We start from the raw sequence: 14,184 nt of genomic DNA, 5'->3' as shown, positions 1-14,184 counted from the left end.
GCCACTGGCAAAGATGTCTAAGAACGCCGTCTCCGGGGATAAAAAGGTCCCGAAAATATTCTGGATCATGGTCGGGGGGAACAGCCTCTCCCCGCCTCCAACGTGGAATCGCTTTCTTTCCATGATGGATAAGCATGACAAGTTAGAGCGAGAGGCCAGGGCCGAGAAGGAAGAGTTCAAAACTGCCAAGAAACAGGCCAAGGAGGAGCTCGAGGCGAAGAAAAAGTCGAACAAGGAGACATTCAAGGGGGGGTTGGCGGCCTGGAGACAGCGGAAGCGCGAGACAAAAACAAACAGTGACGAGGAGTACGGAGCCGGGACGGGCCGAGAGGCTCGACGGCCGGAGGAGAACAATGCCGGCAACGACGGGACCGAGGCGAATGGGTGAGCGTGCCATGAAGCTCGTGTCGACGCAACCACCAACCCATCATAACGAGCGAGCGGTGCTACATCAGACATGGCTCAGGGTGCGAGTCTGACGAGGACCGGAGGAAATATTCAGGTGCAGAAAGTGGTGTTACAGTAAGTCCAGTTGCGGCATCTTGGCAGAGTAGGTCCGTCATCAGTCGACAGCTCAGCGCAAACATCTCTATGATACAAATACATGTATGCCATACATTTACAACAAGCATTTCGAGTCTCTTCTTCCCGTGCTCGGTACACATATCGTTTAGCCCCCTTCTTCCAGGCCCACAATCGAAGTGCGCCAGCAGTTTAAGAGCTGCTCTTGTCTCTCCTCCGGCCCATGTTGCGTACTCTGGGGTCAACAACCCACTTGTTGAAGTTATGCTTACGGCGAGTCTTGAACCCTCCCTTGGCCTGTAGAATACATCGTTTAGCAATGTCCCGAGCCGGGCTCCAGATGCAGCGTTACTTACCGGTGTGCCCCACGGACTAGTCGGGTGACGGTTACCCTTGGACTTGCCACGTCCACCTCCGTGAGGGTGATCAACTGTGAAGAAGTGGTCAGAATGGGCGTTCTCTGGTATAATGAAGTGATAAGGGACCACATACCAGAGTTCATGGCAAGGCCACGAACAGTAGGGCGAATGTTCAGCCATCTGCTTCTTCCGGCCTTACCCAGCTGTCTGTATTGGTGGTGCGGGTTGCTGGCAACTCCAATGGTGGCGCAGGCGTCCTTGCTGACTCTGCGGATTTCACCACTTTGGAGACGGACATTGACGTACTTGCCCGTCATGACCTTGGTTCCGTCATCCCTGGTCTCTTCCTCCTTTGAGACGACAATCGCGTAGGTGCCAGCACTGCGGCAGAAAACAGCACCGCCCTTGGCCCTTGAGCCAACGTTGAAAACCACGGTACCGATAGGAATCATGTGCATGGGCAGGCAGTTGCCTCTCCAGGCAGTCTTGGCGGCCAAAATACCGGGATCGACGACGCCGCCCATGCTGTCGAGCAGGTCCTTGGGGATGCCTGAACGGTAGCTGTGGACAACGTCACCAGCGCGCATACCCTCAGCCGCAACAATGTAGCTCTTGCGCCCATTTGACTTATTCGTGAGCAGCGCAATGTGAGCACTACGCCCCGGATCGTACTCAATGCGATCGACCAGATGGGGGCCGGGCAGCCAGCGGTTGAAGTCGACGGTTCGTATTCTCCTCTTGGCACCGCCTCCACGGTGTCTGACGGTGATCTTTCCAGAAGAGTTGCGACCACCCTTGCCGTGACCTTTCTTGGGAAAGGTCAATGGCAGAAAGGGACGGCCCTTCCACAGGTGGTCATTGATGGGTCGCTTGAGATGGCGGACACCGGGGGTTCGTGGCTTGTAGGTGCGCATGATGACGGAGTCGTTGCTTTTGGTCGGGGCGGACCCGGGTGCAGAAAAATCGCTGGCTGTCGTTGTCGGTTTCTCGGAGGCAGGCTTGTCGGCAGATTTTCTCGTGGCGGAGGCATACTGTCTAATTACAAGCCCCCGGAAGGCGGTCGAGCCCAGAATGCTTGCGCAGCTCCTCTGGGCCGACATCAGCTTTCGTGGTTGCAACATGCTGACGGTAAAGCGTTTTCGAGACCCCGGATGTATGTTGTTCTCCCTGCTCGAATTGATTGATTGGTGTCAGGAGAGGCCAGTCAGCGCGACATGGCGTGGGAGAAGGCGAACTTGATAAGTTAGGACGACGACACGGAGCGGGAGAAGTGAGTGTGAGAAAACGTCGATCTCATCAATTGAGCCAAGTATTACCCAAAGCTGGCTCAAGGGGCCGTGTGATCCTCGAAAATAGGTCCCTTGACGTGCTCGGGAATCGCTTCGAACCCAGGTGTGTTGGATGGGGTCGAGCTCAGTGCAGATTTCGAGCTTTGGGAAATAATTATTATCCCGATGCCGATGGATTGAAGGAGGCTCGGTACGTACCGCAGGCTACCTTCTCCTACCTAGGTACCTACCTTACCTTCCCTCGCGTGAAGGAAGCTCCAGCCACAGTCGCGGTCGTAGGAGTGGAGTAATGTGGCTAGTCAACTAGATGAGCCTCAGACGCCTCGACACGACCGCCTCCAGGAAGCGTGACGGGATTGATGGAGACGTGGTTGGAAACTGAGCCAATGATGAGCCAGTTGCCCTGCGGTTGCTACTGTTGATTGCTATTGTGGCCGGGGTAGTGCTCCATTCTCCCAGGTGCTCCCCACCAGACCTCACAGCTTCTTTCGCGTGCAGCCGGGGCAATCGCGTAGCTACTCTCGCTTGGCCACGACCGCGACCACGACCCTCGACTTTCCTCATAAGCTGCCAGTATCTCCGGGCCTTGTTGACTATTCCTTACTGCACTCCATATAGAGAGATGTATCCATCCAAACCTTGAATCACGACCTGAGCCACACACAGCACACAACACAAAGTCAACAAACACATTTCCTTCGAGAGTAAGAATTCTGCATTTAACCAACTGCCCTCGTCCTTTCAACCCACCTACCCACCTTTAGGTACACACATCGCCTTCCTGCGCCTCCATCTCATCTGGCTGCAACAAACACTCATAGCTTTTCCAGGTCCTGCCAACCACTCAAATATACGCACCGCCCATCGCATCAATCCAATATCAGGACAACTCACCATTCACCACCACCACCACCACCACCACCTATACATTACCAGAGCTTGTGCTCTAGCTGTATATCTTGGGGCCTCCCCTCTCTTTGCCTCTCTTAATCTTACTCTCACTCGCATACAAACACCCACAAAGAGAATTGAAAAGAGAGTTGAAACACCCTTGTGTGTGAAAACCATTCGAGTCGCGACCAAGCAGGCCCTCCGTCATCCATCACGACAAAGACACACCCCTAACACCTGACGCGCGACTTTCCTTTAGCGAGAGTCAAGAAGCTACTCCCTGTCTGTCGTTTGCGCGTGCTGCAACTGCACACTCCAAGGACCGACGTGCGCTACTGTGGTGACCAGACCCAGACCAGACCAGGGCCACCGCGAGCGAGCCGCGACTTGAAAATTTCGGTACGTACCCCTCTCCGTCGCCCCGGTTCCAATACCCACTCCATACCACATCACGTCCTCTGGTTCCCACTACCTCAGCAAAACACATCACACATCGTCCTGCACCTCATCCTCTCACATAACAATCTTGTTCCCCCCGAGTCCCAGTCTCTTAACCTCCACTACCTCTTCCGCCGCGATACCCTCAGCTCCCTGTCACCCTACAAAGTTCTGCATCTGCCGATTGGCACCGGGAACGCGACTAATTCTCCTTGCTCTTCATTAGAGCCCAACCCGTGTTTTGGCGTCGAACCTGAGCAAACGTTTTGCCCGCGTTCAAGTCGCCCGTCATCATCATTCCCAAGGTACGCATGTCTCGACCCCCGTTTACGTTCCTGATCTCTCTCTCTCTCTCTCCCTCTCTCTTTCTTTCATGAGCAGTCAGCCTGCTCATCTGCCAAATCCTTAGTGGCGCTCCCATTTTCATTGCATTGTCTCTGCCTGCCACAAAAGCGCTCCATACTTCCAGACGCGTCCAAATACTAACCCCGTCCTCCTAGACTTCTGCATCTCAGATACACAACTTCACATTATCAATCGACAAAATGCCACCAGTAAGTATCTATCTACCTTTTCCTTGTCTACACTGATCAACTATCGTCGCGTCGACATGTTGCTCACCAATGCCTGCAGGGTACCCGTCCGACGCGTGCACGCATCGTGTCAAACGAGAACGATGAGAACAGTGGATCAATGCGCATGACGCGTGCCAAGGCGGCCGCGTTGAACGTTGATGAGCTTGCTGCTCCTGGAAAGGCCGCCCTCGCCACGAAAAAGCCTGCCGTCAACGCGAACCCAGCAGGGCAGCGAAAGCGCGCCGCCCTCGGCGATGTCAGCAACGTCAACAAGACAGAGACTGCTGTCCCAGGAAAGAAACCTGCGAGCAAAAGCGGCCTTGTCTCCAAGGCTGCTCAACCCACCGGTATCACGAAGAAATCTAGCACCGCTACAACCAGAAACGCTGTGCCCAAAGAGAAGAAGGCACCTGGCTCCGGATCCGGCGCGATTCCCAAGAGGAAGCCAATCAACGTCTCATCGAACGCGAACGCTGCGAAGGACGATAACCTCCTCGCCGAGGGCGAGCCCCTGCGCAAGAAGCATTATGCCACTCAGCCCACTGAGAAGCGTCGAGCCAAACCTGAACCCGAGCTTCCTCCCTCCACGGCTCCTGTTGAGTCTGTGCCTGCCGGCAGCAACAAGCCGTTTACCTACCCGTCTGGTGTTAGGAATCTGGATGAGGAAGACCTGGATGATCCGTTGATGGTGGCCGAGTATGCTAACGAGATCTTCGAATACCTTCGCGATCTGGAGTGCAACTCTATCCCCAATCCCAACTACATGGAGCACCAAGACGACTTGGAATGGAAGACTCGTGGAATATTGGTCGACTGGCTGATTGAAGTGCACACGCGCTTCCACCTCCTCCCCGAGACTCTCTTCTTGGCCATCAACATCATTGATCGCTTCCTCTCCGAGAAAGTTGTCCAGCTCGACCGCCTGCAGCTTGTCGGAATCACGGCTATGTTCATTGCGTCCAAGTACGAAGAGGTTTTATCGCCTCACGTCGCCAACTTTCGCCACGTTGCAGACGACGGGTTCAGTGAAGCCGAGATCCTTAGCGCGGAGCGCTTCGTCCTCGGAACTCTCAACTACGACCTGAGCTACCCCAATCCTATGAACTTCCTTCGACGCATCAGCAAAGCAGACAACTACGACATTCAGTGCCGCACCATTGGCAAGTACCTCATGGAGATCAGCCTCCTTGACCATCGATTCATGGCCTATCGCCCCAGCCATGTTGCAGCTGGCGCTATGTACCTGGCTCGGCTTATCCTCGACCGAGGTGACTGGGTACGTTGGATATCAACATCCCATCCGTCGCTGCATCGGCTAACAAAACAATAGGACGCTACCATCGCATTTTACGCTGGCTATACCGAGGACGAGATTGAGCCTGTCATTCGTCTCATGGTCGACTATCTTGCGCGCCCCGTCGTCCACGAGGCCTTCTTCAAGAAGTACGCCAGCAAGAAATTTCTCAAGGGTAAAATACATTCCGTCTATCACTCATGCGTTGCTAAACTGACACGGTCCAGCATCCATCCTGACGCGCCAGTGGGCCAAGAAGAGTGCCGAGCACTTTGGTGTTGTTGACGTTCATCTCTCTTTGGATCAGATCTCGACCCGGGAGGAGGACAACTACCCCGAGGAGGATGAAGAGCAAGACGACTACTAGCGACATCGCACGCATTCTGTTTGTCTTGGAACGTACTCTGGACTCTCAGGATATCCTGGACCAGAGTAGTTGGATGAGCATCAGCGTTTACGGCCACTGTTACGAATGCATAGATCGACGACCCGCACGTTCATGGTGCAGCATCATCCCATCGTTGCGCTTCATTTGGTCTCTTTAAAAACGACCCATGGGTTAGTGTAGGGAGGGAAGGATGGTTCGCCCTATTGCTTTTTCTGTCTGGATTACATGGTTCAGACTCTCAGTTGTCGGTTTTCAGGCAGCTGTTTTGCGCTGCTTATTTTTGTCGGTTATACATCTTTCCAGTGCATTGGGACTTCGTTTCTCTAGTCTCACGAATGGCGCATGGAGTCAGAGGTCAAGGATATCACGAAAGCGGACGGTTTGGCTGGAGTTCGTTGACTCTTGTCTTTTGATAGGCTGGCAAGACACGAGGCCCATTGGTCTGCGTATTCCAGGCCAGGTTCGTCGTCTAATCAGCCCTCCAGTTCGGGGGTGTTTGGCTGAGGGATATTGGAGGATCGGTCCTCGAGAGGAAAGGCAATACACACACTCTCACAAACTTGAAGGGGGTTGGGGGTTGTAGGCGACAACAATCGTGCAAAAAGTTGTACATATATCTGTTCGGAGAATTGGGTTCAGGGGGGTAAATATATTGCATTGCGTGTTTCTGTTCGATCATGAAGTGTTCAGTCACATTCGGTCTAAATGAACAAGGCCAAATTGCGCAGAGGATCTAGTGACTCTGAAGTGGATGGGTTGAAAGAGCCGGGCCGGACCATGGGACATTATGTGTGCTTTTTCTTGGACACACAAGCAAGCAAGCAAGCAGGCCGTATTAACAATTTGGATGTTTCGTTTCGTTTGTTTTGACCATACGCTTGTATACTTGCTCGTGCCATCTTCACCCCGTTCCCATCCAGCGGCCCGGCAACTCCTCAGATCGAACAGCGCAGCTCACCTCTTGAAGTCAACAAATGATGAAGAATTTACGTCAGTTTACGTACAAGAGTCGCTTAGATTGGGCGGGCAGTCATGACAAGGACCATGTTGGTCCTTTTCGCTTCAATATGCTCATGAATACACAAAATCAGTGAGTGTGAGTGTCTCGACTCCAGACTACATATTGAAGCATACAGAGGTGAATATACACATTGTTTGCAAGATGTTGACATTGCGCCCTGACCGGCAGCGGGCTTACGACCCCGTGTACACACAAGTCGGCGCCCCGGCTCAGGCGACATCGCCCTGGGGACCATGTCGCCAGCGTAAGACACACCTTATCCAAGGGTGGTGCGGGCGTCGGCGCGGTACCAATTCGCCCTGGGGTCGCCAAGGCACTCACCGACGGTAACCATCTTCTTGCCCTGAAACTTCTGGAGCATATACTCTGTCAGGTTGTAGACGGTCTGCTGGTGGATGTCGTGGCCGATGACGAGGAAGTTATCAGTGGTGGCGGGCTTGGCCGAGATTGACTGGTCGACAATGTCCTTGGATTGTTGTATCTCAGTCGGGCTGTCGTGCAGGTAGTCGGCCGTGTCGAGGTCAAAGTAGATGATCGAGTATCCCAGGGCCTTCATATCATCTTCGCAGCCGCACTCTGCCGTACAAGAGGAATAAGGGGGCCTTTCGGATAGTAGTCAGTGGGGGTTGCAGCGCATGTTTGGGGTCTCAAAAGATGGGGGGGGAGGGGGCGACCTCATATAGGTAGGGATGACGCCGATGATGTTGCGGATGGCCTCGAGAAGAGTTAGCCAAAATAGGGATTGTTTTCACGGCACAACATACCATTTCCAGCTTGTACATCTCATCTCTGCGCTGAGCCGATGTAATTTTGCACTTGGAGGGGGGTCAGAATTGTGAATCGCAAACACGGCAGCAAGACAGACCAGATCGGCATGCGACCAGGTATGGCTGGCAATTTGGTGACCATCGGCGTACATCCGCCTGTCGTCTAAGATCAGCCATGATGGCAAGGGCAATGCGACGAAGATAGCATACTTGATGGTGCTGACCCAAGGGAAGGCTGCATCGTCAATCTCTCCCTTTGCGTTGTTGTTCCCAGTAATCATGAACGTCGCCTTGGCATTGTACTTTTTCAGGAGGTCGAGCAAGTCGTTGGTGTACGAAGCTGGGCCGTCGTCGTACGTTAGGGCAACGTCACCGGGGTTGACGCAGCTGTAAACACCAGGACCGCCATACTCGACCTGGCCGAGCTTGGTTCGGACGATACTGGAGGTGTTAAGGCCCGGCGGAATTTTGTTAGCATCACATGCTGGGCCGAATTGGAAGAGGCAGTCCGGAGCCTTGCAATGGTCTGCCACCTGTTAGGCGGTCTTTCTAAGGTCAACGGCATGTCGGCAGTATCTAACCTGGGGTTGTTCCGCAGTACCTGGGAATGTGTTAGTGAATAAAACTTTGACAACATAACACACTAGATAGGTAGTCACCAACCCGGCGGCAGAGCAGCATTCATTTGTGGCGCAACTAACGTTCCCATTATCGGGGCCGCAGAGTCCAGTACCCGAGTTGCCATCGTCACTCGAGCCTGTCGGCGGGTTGCCGTCCTGTTCACAGGTTCCGAACCCGGCCTGGCAGCCGTTGGACGTCAAGCAGTAGTCGCCGGTAGAACCGCACCAGCCATTGACTGAACAGCACGGCAAGTCCGCCGGGCAAGTGTATGCCGAAGGGTTACCCCCATTTCCTGTCGTGCCGCAGGTATTATCAGGTGAGACACCTCTTAGGAAAAGAGAGGGCGAGCCTGCTACCGTGCCGGCGAGGGCGAGCACAAGAAATTCGAGCGCTGTCATGTCAAGTATCGGGAACAAGAGAACGAGCAGAATCGCCAAGGAAATCTTAAGATAGAACGAGCGCAATGTGGATGAGAAGAACGAATGGATTCCGCGAAACCTGCGGGGATTGTATTGTAAATCAGATCTAGCCAAGAAATGCGGCGGCGGGAAGCGATTTAAGAGGACTGGGACTTGGCCTCAAGGAGCGATAGATGCAGATCGACACAACTGCGAGGCGCGAGTCCTGTCGCAGGGGCTCGAGAGGTGTTGTCTTGGTGTCATGGCGCGGTTGAGAGGGAAACGCTTGTGATTGAGAACCATTTCGATGCTAGGTTGATTTTGGGTGTAAGCCGCCGATTATTACTACTGCTATGCCGTACGTGATGGAGGCGAGTTCGGGTGTGCGGAAAGCATTCGTTCACATAAACTCCTCCTGCCGTCGCATTGACTGAGATGAACCGAACGATGGATGGGCAGATTGTACACTAAGGGGACTAGGTAGAATGGGCTTTGACGGAAAGCAAGTTCACTCTTACCAACGGGGTCCAGCGAGCGAATGCTCTTCGAGAGGAGCGTCTAGAGGTCTAAGCTCTTCGGGGCCAGGACAACCAAGCCATTGTGTGGGCGCATGGAGGCAAGACAGGCAACGTACCCAGTCGTTTGTAAAAATCAATGGACCGTAGTTATGTATAATGAGAAATTCAGGTCAAAGTAGGTGGCAAACGTAGCGACCAGAACGACACACAAGGAGCACCGAAAATGGTCGAACATAAGCAAGTCCAAATCAATGACCCAGACTAGAAGGGAATGCTTCATCAGTAGGGATCGTCGGGGAGGGCTTATACTCGGGACTAGGCCTTAGGAGGGTGAAATGGTATTTCTTCTCCCTGCGTCACGTGGTGGTCATCGTTGAAGAGCAAACTCGCTCTTACGGCATGCTAAAGAGGTGCGAGGAGGGCGAACGCTTGCAGATCAAAGTCCGGACTCTGCAGGATGCAGCCCCGGATGGCGGACGTATGTGGCGGTTACTTGAGCATTGGCCGATGCGCGGTCGTGATCCAAGCCAAGTTGAAATGATGGTCTTACAGGGGCCCGGGTCACGGGGGATTCGGGGCCGATTGTATCGGGGGAGATGCTTCGCTGTTTGTGCTTGACATCAGGCGGCGAATTGCAAACTTCGATTGATCATCTCGGCTTGGCTGCACTGCCAACATTCGAAGCCTAAGCACTGAGCAAAGATATGTAGCGAGTTTTGTTGCCGAATTTACAGCTTATGGGATCCAGTGTGTAAGTTGACGTACCGCCAATCATCAAGGTGATCGGAAATTTCCTTCTGCTGCAAACGCCACCCTCCCTGCTTATTCCCCTCACCAGGGTCACCCTTCCAGAAGGCGAGGGCCATCAGGCACAAGCCGAGATCTGCATAGCCAATGAAAGCCCCTGAGCACTGCGGGACAGAGGTGGAATCGAGGGTCTCGAACGAACGACATCTCGGGGAAATTCTGAGAGCAGAGGCGTGTAGCGAAGTGGAGGAAGGAAACCTGGCCAGTCACGATGTTGGTGGCCGCCTCTTTCACTCAACGTCATCGTGTGGGTGAACTGATCGTGTTGGATGATACTCAACGCATAGGGAGAAGTACCGAAATCAATATTTGTATGACCTGATGGTACGGTCATGTTTTGCATTAGGGTGGCGATGGCGGGATCGGGCCACGGCGGTCTTCATGACATTGTTGCCCGGAAAGCCGGCGCATCATGGTTGACACTCGCAAAATGCCGTCTGCCGAGTCCAATCAGTCTCGCAAGTGCCTTCCTTGTGTGGTAACTTGGGGAGGTGGTGATGGCCGCAAGATGCCAAGAGTATGCAAATCTCTCGCCATCCAAAGAAGGAGCCAGGCCATACACACAATGCCAGCCACTTCACGAGACGAAAGGCCCCGCTCGCTTCGTTTACAGACCAAATTAAAGATTGGAATACGGATACTGTTGAGAATACCCCGGCGGGCCGGGCGGTGGACAATTGGGCTGAGTATGGTGGGATATGGTGAAGGCCACGCGTTTGTGAAATTGGCGAGGTACTGTAGTGCCGCACTGCCGATGAATCCGGCCCGAAGTACGGACCAAGACGGAAGGATAGCAGATCCAAGAATGACGAGAAGACAGTCTAATCGTGGCGGGTTGACAGAGACGAGGTTGACTTGGCTGTCGCTGGACTGCTAGAAGCATGTGAGACGAGTGTTCCCCAGCCCCGGATGGTGGGCAATTGAAGTAACACTGCTGACTTGGCGGGGTTGTTGATTCACCAGCAACGTTTCGATGCGCAATCCTCTTGTCTTGACTCCTTGGTTCACACAATGATGACAGCAGTTGCAGGTTGAATACTCTGGATGGGCGCGTCAGGGAGTGAAGCTGACAAGACTCTTGGCAAAGGGTTGAAGTGACAGGATCGACTGTCTCCAGGTCCACCGCCAAGACCCCAGCCACGCCGCGGCGACCAACGAGAGGCAATTTCGAGGCGGGTTTTACGGGGCTGCGACGCTGGGCCAGCCACTAGCGACAGCAATTGGAATTGAAACGATACATACCTTAGCAATCCTCCCTCCCCTTTCGGCTCAGTCAGTCGCACATACGAAACGGGCTCCCTTTCTCAAACATCACTTGGGGGTTGGTTTTGTCTTGGTACAGAACCCTTTGCAATGTCGCCTGCTTCTGCGCCGGTGCCTAGGTACTGTATGTTGTATGTGTATCTGCACAGCCGTTTGGTTTGCCTGTCCTAAACTTGGGGTTGCGAACCATCACTGCGTTCGTTGGTTGAGAGAAACATGGCGAGGCTCAGTATAATGAAAGGCTGAATGGAGATGGTTGTCGAGCAAGAGAGTAATTGGTGACAGTGCAGCATTCGTGCTCGTGCTCGCGCCCATCCATTGATTGTCTGCAAAATCCCCTCGCGAAGGTTCGCACATGCATTTACGGATGAACGAGCCTTAGCGTGGCTAAAAGGCAATTCAACAAGTCGCTGCGCACTGCCGGCAATCCTTCATCACATGGATTGTGACGTCTCTTCTATAGTAACCCCCTTCAAACAGATGAATTTCTAAACATGGACGCTATGTTTGCCGCTTACGGCTCTACGCCCTGGGATGCCGCCGTCGTCGCGCAGCACTGCCAGCACTGCCACGCGACTGCTTACTACATTCGTCACCTCCTTACCATTGTCTCAAAGGATTAGGTAGTGTGATTGTCAGCTCAGTGTCTTTGCCTGCCACACTTGCTCTCATCCTAACTCCCGCACATTTACGCACATCTTTCTTCCTCTCACTCCTGACCACTCAAATGTCTCCTGGACAAATCCTATTAGAAGAACTTTTTCCTACCCAACAGTACCTTGACTGACCTACCAATAAGCCCGCCGCATCTGTTAGGGACAACACTAGGTTCACTGCAACCACATCAATACACACACCCATACGAAACAAGCCGTTGGTTCATTGTCTGCTTCTACCACCACGGGGAAACACCTTTTCTTTTCTTTGCTCATTTCCCTCGCGCCTCAACTCAAGTAACTATCACCGAACATCCTACACCTGATCCGACCTCCCTTACTCAGGATACCGCCACGTAACTTAGCATATCCACTATAGCCAGTAGGTACCTGTACCTCAGCCATCCACCCTCGTCATCCCCCCAGCCGGCCACTACCGCTTCCGCGCGCGCGCTGTGCCTTCATCGCCTGCCTGCGGATCCCTTCCCCATTCCCACCCCCGTAACACTAAAACTCTCTTTCTCCTTCCCCTACCTTTCTCGTCCGTCCACCTGAAGTAGCTTGGAGCCACACTCCTCCCGGATGAACTCCTGCTTCTTCTTGCCTTCTCTCTCTTTCTTTTACATTTTCAACCCCTCATGTCCTCATCCATTCCTCTCGCAAACCTATCGCCCTCGTCGAGGCCTTCGTACTACAAAATGCCCGAATCGCCAGCGCCCTACAACAGACGCTCTGCACGTCCGCGCCGCGGTCACTGGACGCCCTCCTTGATCGGTTCCTACGTCTTCGATTGGTTCATCCTCGCCGTCGTTGGAGCCATTGCAACTGTTCTGGGTTTTGTTGAGCCGAACAAGCGTCCGTTTTCTGTTCTCGACCCCAACATCTCGTAAGGCTAGCCTTAGCCCCCTTCGTGCCTCTAATATTCTTTGTCCGCTGACCCTCTCATCTTGCAGCTTTCCCTTCACCGAACATGAGACGGTCCCCATGTGGATGGCCGGCGTCATCGCCGTCGCCCTCCCTATCATTATCATCGCCGTTGTATGCCTCGTTCTCGTTCCCGGAAATACTGTTCCCAAGGGAACCCCGAAGTCGCTCATCTGGAAGCGTAAGCTATGGGAGTTGCATGTTGGTTACCTCGGTCTCGCTCTTGCCCATGTCGGCGCCTTCTTCATCACGAACGGCATGAAGAATATGTTTGGAAAGCCTAGGCCCGACCTCTTGTCGCGATGCCAGCCCGACTTGGACCACATTCAGGACTACATCATTGGCGGCACCTTCGCCAACATTACCGGCTTGACCGGCGCGACTGGATTTGGTCAGCTTGTGTCTGCCAACATTTGCAAGAATACCGACTCGCACACGCTCGATGACGGCTTTCGCAGTTATCCTTCCGGCCATTCGAGCTCTGCTGCCGCTGGCTTGATCTACTTGTCTCTCTTCCTAGCTAGCAAGTTTGCCGTCACCATGCCTTTTGTGGCTTCTGACAACGGCGCCGAGTCTCACTCGGCATTCCCCTCCCGTCTACAAAAGTCTGGCGCCAGCTATGAGGAAGTACGGTCCGGCGAAAGTGGCTCTTTGAACCCTGACTCGGCAGGCGCTGCCAGGAACTTGGCCGAGCACAACAAGATTGTTACTGCCGTCCGTCGTCAAGCCGCTGCCCCACCTCTCTACCTCCTGACCATCGTGGTGCTCCCATGGTTCGCTTCCGTCTTTATTGCTGGCTCTCGCTGGTTTGACTTCCGCCATCACGGTTTCGATATTCTCTTTGGCTACATGATCGGCATCTTTACTTCCTTTTTCGCGTTCCGCTACTACCACCTTCCCATCCGCCAGGGTGCTGGCTGGGCTTGGGGCCCTCGAAGCCACGACAAGGCATGGTGGTCTGGTGTAGGGTCATATAGCTATGCGACGGAGAAGGGCGACTTTGTCAGGGCAGGGGACGAGGAGGAAGCATACATGGCCAGGCCAGTCGTAGGCCAAGCATCTTCGACCCAGTATATCAGCAAGGCTGGCTCTCATGAAGGGCCGGAACCTGAAAATCGCTTCTAATGGGCTACAGTGGCACCCATTGCATTTTTTTGCAGTAGGCACGTCGGGCATGATTGGAGTTTTACGGTATACCACCCGCCTTAAAAAAAAGGCTTGACGGCCTAGGGCAATTTGTTACTTTTCGGGGCCAGGCACGGCAAATAGATACGAACGTTATGGAATAGAACTTGTGGTTATGACAATTTTTTATAGCTTGTTCTTAACAAGTATTCCTCCCTACTGCACCAGAGTCGCCTTGGCCATTCATGTGATGCGCTTTGGCGCCAAACAAATGTTGATGACGCTTCGTGAAACGGGTGGCATTCGTTTGGTTACTTGAGGAAAAAAT

The 14,184-nt window shown here is 53.5% G+C and overlaps 5 protein-coding genes across 5 annotated transcripts; 3 read left to right on the top strand and 2 right to left on the bottom strand.

Moving 5' to 3' along the window:
• Positions 1–13: 13 nt before the first annotated feature.
• Positions 14–388, top strand: CH63R_11858 (uncharacterized protein; the record flags this gene model as incomplete). Its single annotated transcript, XM_018306832.1, has 1 exon — positions 14–388. One exon carries the CDS (start codon positions 14–16, stop codon positions 386–388), a length of 375 nt encoding a protein of 124 aa, XP_018153673.1.
• Positions 389–714: 326 nt separating this feature from the next.
• On the bottom strand, positions 715–2,002 carry CH63R_11857 (50S ribosomal protein L2; the record flags this gene model as incomplete). Its single annotated transcript, XM_018306831.1, has 3 exons — positions 715–819; positions 879–952; positions 1,015–2,002. The coding sequence occupies 3 exons, from the start codon at positions 2,000–2,002 to the stop codon at positions 715–717; spliced, it is 1,167 nt and encodes a 388-aa protein (XP_018153672.1).
• Positions 2,003–4,044: 2,042 nt separating this feature from the next.
• CH63R_11856 (Cyclin domain-containing protein) lies at positions 4,045–5,735 on the top strand (the record flags this gene model as incomplete). The annotated part of the gene is made up of 4 exons (XM_018306830.1): positions 4,045–4,053; positions 4,133–5,350; positions 5,405–5,543; positions 5,596–5,735. 4 exons carry the CDS (start codon positions 4,045–4,047, stop codon positions 5,733–5,735), a joined length of 1,506 nt encoding a protein of 501 aa, XP_018153671.1.
• A 1,298-nt stretch (positions 5,736–7,033) lies between these two features.
• On the bottom strand, positions 7,034–8,563 carry CH63R_11855 (Chitin deacetylase; the record flags this gene model as incomplete). Its single annotated transcript, XM_018306829.1, has 4 exons — positions 7,034–7,379; positions 7,542–8,070; positions 8,126–8,145; positions 8,208–8,563. The coding sequence occupies 4 exons, from the start codon at positions 8,561–8,563 to the stop codon at positions 7,034–7,036; spliced, it is 1,251 nt and encodes a 416-aa protein (XP_018153670.1).
• A 3,882-nt stretch (positions 8,564–12,445) lies between these two features.
• CH63R_11854 (PAP2 superfamily protein) lies at positions 12,446–13,856 on the top strand (the record flags this gene model as incomplete). The annotated part of the gene is made up of 2 exons (XM_018306828.1): positions 12,446–12,693; positions 12,761–13,856. 2 exons carry the CDS (start codon positions 12,446–12,448, stop codon positions 13,854–13,856), a joined length of 1,344 nt encoding a protein of 447 aa, XP_018153669.1.
• Positions 13,857–14,184: the final 328 nt, after the last annotated feature.

The sequence above is a fragment of the Colletotrichum higginsianum genome, chromosome 8 (genome assembly GCF_001672515.1).
Source record: "Colletotrichum higginsianum IMI 349063 chromosome 8, whole genome shotgun sequence".
Classification (NCBI taxonomy): Eukaryota; Fungi; Ascomycota; class Sordariomycetes; order Glomerellales; family Glomerellaceae; genus Colletotrichum; species Colletotrichum higginsianum.
This window is presented reverse-complemented; position numbering and strand designations above follow the sequence as displayed.